Raw genomic sequence first — 4,237 nt, 5'->3', positions numbered from 1 at the left:
TTCACTTTCCGCTCTCGGATATTCACTGTCTAAATCCGACATGGCGGAAGCGTATAAACCGTTAGCATCAAATGCCATTTAGTACATTCTATTTTTTTAAGTCTCGAATGAACCTCCGTTTTGTCTTTTGTGCTTGCGCTGTATTCTTTGAATAAATCAATTATGTTATTACTTTCAAGTTCTGTATATTCCTTTAATACGTTACAAATTTCATCCATTTTGTTCGTTTCAAATGATTTTCTATTTGCCGAAACTCTTCCTCCTTTAATAGATCGTCTGATAAAATTTCTTATAAAAGGATTTGTGTGCGAATAAACTTTTTCTATATTTTCTTTTTCGGTATGTTTCGCAACCATTCTAGTAGTTTCATACCATTCTTCTTCCACCATTTCTTTATCGTAATGATATAAATAATACCAACCCTTTAAAGATAAAGATGGAGCCGTTAGATTATTGGACATATTCTGGTTTACAACTTCTTGACTTGGTTGTATTTTATCAAACATGCTCCCAAACAGAGAGTGTCTCTCTTGGCGTAAGGTTCCCATTCGTGTCTCAATTCCTCCCAGTTGTCTTGCGTGTATTTAGCGATATCTACGTCGGCAATCTTTCTCAAATTCGCGGGAAGATTGGAAGAATTTCCCCATGCAACCAAACTAGAGGATTCGTGTTGATAGGAACATGTGAAATTAATATGTTGTAAATAATTACCCTTTATTTCTTTCTGTCTTTTCCATTTTTTCTGTAAATCTTCATCCGTGTATGGATTAGATAAAGGAAAAGATAGAATTCCTCTGGGTGTTTTTAAAGGGCAATGCGTTAGTTTTTTTGCATTTTTAAGCACGATCCAGTTGTCGAATCCACTGCCGTTATGAGAAATTAATATTAATCTCTTTCTATCATATTGACCTAAATATTTCAACATTTGATCGATGCAATCTGTACCTACAAATATTTCTACTACATTCATTAGTTTATCATAAAATTCTTCTGGAATGGGATCTGTAGGCTTTAAATCTGGAAATAGATTATTTATTCTGTTTAACATTTTCCTTAGTTTTTCTAAATTAATTAAAGTACAGGCATAAGGAATTGCTCTTAGCGTGTCTTTTCTGAATACGTTTCGCAATCCCAAGCGAATAACGCATCATCACTCATACTCGAAAGCACGTTTAGTTTGAGGGGTGAAACCTGTGTTACTGCGTTGTCGTCTCTACACGTTTTCCACACCTGTTCGTAATTGTCTTCTATTTCTTGAATTCCCAAACTTTTTTGGCTTCTTCTAATCAAACAGAAATGCGAGTTGTGTAAGTACAAAACCCAATCTATTTCATCGTGAACGTCTCTGGGGTGAAAATGTCTGTTTTTGGGATTATAAATTTGAAACGAAGTGTTAAATTTCTTGTTGAATTCATTCATTCTAGCACAAGTCATCACTCCTTTTCTATTTGCTTCTGAAAACCCGTTGATGTATTCTTGAAATTCTCTCGTGTAGTCTTCGTTTAAAACACGATTGACGCATTTGATAAAACAGTGACCATCTGTAGGTATGTAACAATTTTCGCCTTCGTATTCATTTATCTTTTTAAGTAGATCAGTTCCTCCTCTGCCAACTCTCGACCTTTTTATTTCTTGGAAATTGTCTTTCATTAAAATTATTTTTCCTGTAAAATACCAATCGGAAGCATCGGATTTTTTGTCCATATTTGAAAAGATATTGTGAAAAGTTTTGGCATTGAAACCGAGGAGTGACATGTATTGTCTGTGATTCCCTTCCTCGACTATCTCTCCATCTATTTTAATTTGTCCTTTGAATGTTTTAAATTTATCAGAGATTGCCTTGATAACATCGGAAAATAGGGCGTTTTCTATCAATGTTTCATCAAGTTCGATTTTATTCATATTTTTTTAAGTATATATTTTTGATTATTTCTTTATTTTGACCGCTGATATTTCTGTATGGAATTTGTCCCAAATTTCATTGAATTCTTGTAATTCTTCAACTGTTATGTTCTTGTCTTCTCTCGATCTTTCGAAAAAGATGTACAATTGATTAAGATACATATTCAAGATATCCGTTTTCTTTTTATAATGAGCTTTCTTTTTGCTCGTGAAACCTAAAGTGATGAGGCCACAAGAGGTCGTTTGAACGGCTGTTAATGCAGCCAATACGGTTGGTACGATGACTGGAGGCATTAATCCACCAGCCACGGCCGCTGCCACCGTTACTCCTACCGTTAGAACTGTGCTCGCTGTTTTGAAAAAAGAATCGATTCTACTCCATGTTTTCCTGCATGAATTGTACTGTCTCAACTTTATTTTCAACTCTTCTTGTTTGTCTATCATGTATTGTTGTCTGCTTTCGAGTTCCATTTTTTAAGTCGTTAAATTAAGTGAATTTCCGATAAATGGAACCACGGAATATCTTAAAAGTAAAAACATTTACGCGTACTAACGACATTTCTTTTTTCGTATGGTCCTCTTTAAGATGATAGGAATATTTTCTTTTTTCTTTTTCGATGTTTATCTTGGCTCTAAAAATATAACCACCCGCATTAAGGATTGAGTCGGAACCTTCGGCAAACGATAAATGCACTATAAACTCTCTTTCTTGTTGACTTTTATGAACATCGATCGCGCGGTATTTTTCATCGTAAACAAAATACAGTTTTACGTATTCAAAGTCTGTTGTTCGTAAAAACTCGTGACTGCTCGATTCTATTTTTCCGGGTACGTTTAAGTGTCGTGGAACTTGGACAATGTTGGTTGATGGTGGATTTTCCGTCTCCAATATCATATCTAAATCTTTGATTCTAAATCTATTTATATCTTTATTTTCTACTTCCATTTTAAAGGTGTCTATATATTTACCATTTTTCGTTTCAATTTCCTGATTCCTTATATCAATCAAACGTATATTCTCTTCCAAATTACCATCATTGAATAATGAAATATATTTGACGGCCCTACCGCCTTGTTTGAAGACTACTTTATTGACTTTAACCTTCATGGGAAACTCTATTTGAATCAGACAATTACCTCGAAAAGTAAACTCTTGCGTTTCGCCGATATCGAATACGTTTTTAGGTTCTCCGTATATGAGAGTACCTACTTTTATTTCTGCTTTGAATCCGTATTTGTTTGATTTATAAATTTGGTCTTTTCTATCGAAGACAGTGTCACTTTCGAATGGAAGATTGAAATAATACGATTTGTCCGTGACAATAGCTTCTAATTTGCTCAACTTTCTCTCTTGTGTCAAAAAATCGTCCTGAATTCTAGATACCAAAAGATTGACCTGTTCTTTAATATAATTTTTCATATCATCTCGAAATTTATTTTGAACAAAGTTTTTAATCACACCCACTTCTTTTTCTAATTCGTCCGTGATTTTAGTATCCAAAGCAGTCAATTGTTGTTTCAACGTATCTTTGTCAATGGGAAGTGTGTTAATTATATCTTGAACATCTGGTTTTTGCTTCGCGATCTTTTCGTTCAAATTGGATATCGAATTTCGTAACTCGGTTTTGTCCGCGGTCTTGCCTAGTTCTGCTAGCAATTCGCCAAGTTTTCTTTCCAAAGCGGTTAGTTTTCGTTTCAATCTATCCTCGTTTACATTTGGGTTGTCTATTAAACGTTGGACGTCTATTTTTACCTTCGTAATCTTTTCGTCTAATTTAGATATTAAATTTTGCAACTGACTTGTTTTATCCACTTGAATAAGACGTTTCAAACTCGTTAACTCTTGTTGTAGTTTGGGTTCGTCCACAAGATTTTTAATATTTCGTCTGATGAATTTTTTCACGTCAGTTATTCTATTTTCAACATGGTTCTTATCTATTTGAATTGCTTTTTATTTGATCCAGTAAATATTTCTTGTTCACGGCATCGTTATCGTTTCCTGGAAACTTTAAATTAGTTATTTTGAAATTGTTCATATCGATATCCCCTTGTAAGGTGTCTCCGATTTGATCCACGAAAAAAGGTTTCGCTTTGTTTATAAACGCCGTAGAACTCATGGGATTTTTAGATTCTAGAGGTAAAGACCCAAATCCAAACTTGTTTGCCATTTTTATTGAGTTAAATTTATTATAATTTCTTCAAACTTTTCTCCCAAACTCAACCGATATAAAACCCAAAGCGACAGCTGTCCACACAGCTTTTGTCCTGGCATTTGAATTTGAAATGAAGAACATTTGATTGGTTTGCTAGTCAATTTCGTTATCTCTTCTGTCGG

The 4,237-nt window shown here is 34.1% G+C and overlaps 2 protein-coding genes across 2 annotated transcripts in view; both read right to left on the bottom strand.

The window, feature by feature from the left end:
* Positions 1–469: 469 nt before the first annotated feature.
* On the bottom strand, positions 470–1,902 carry LOTGIDRAFT_156781 (hypothetical protein; the record flags this gene model as incomplete). Its single annotated transcript, XM_009048054.1, has 2 exons — positions 470–1,017; positions 1,161–1,902. The coding sequence occupies 2 exons, from the start codon at positions 1,900–1,902 to the stop codon at positions 470–472; spliced, it is 1,290 nt and encodes a 429-aa protein (XP_009046302.1).
* Positions 1,903–2,389: 487 nt separating this feature from the next.
* LOTGIDRAFT_156780 (hypothetical protein) overlaps positions 2,390–4,237 on the bottom strand; it is a gene marked incomplete at both ends in the record, with an annotated part of 3,969 nt that continues 2,121 nt past the window's right edge. The window contains one exon of the mRNA XM_009048053.1: positions 2,390–3,788. Coding sequence (XP_009046301.1) covers positions 2,390–3,788 — 1,399 coding nt within the window. The remainder of the gene's footprint in view (positions 3,789–4,237) is intronic.

Source organism: Lottia gigantea (assembly GCF_000327385.1).
Source record: "Lottia gigantea unplaced genomic scaffold LOTGIsca_12, whole genome shotgun sequence".
In the NCBI taxonomy this organism is placed as follows: Eukaryota; Metazoa; Mollusca; class Gastropoda; family Lottiidae; genus Lottia; species Lottia gigantea.
Note: the sequence above shows the minus strand (reverse complement) of the source record. Positions and strands in the feature narration are given on the sequence as shown.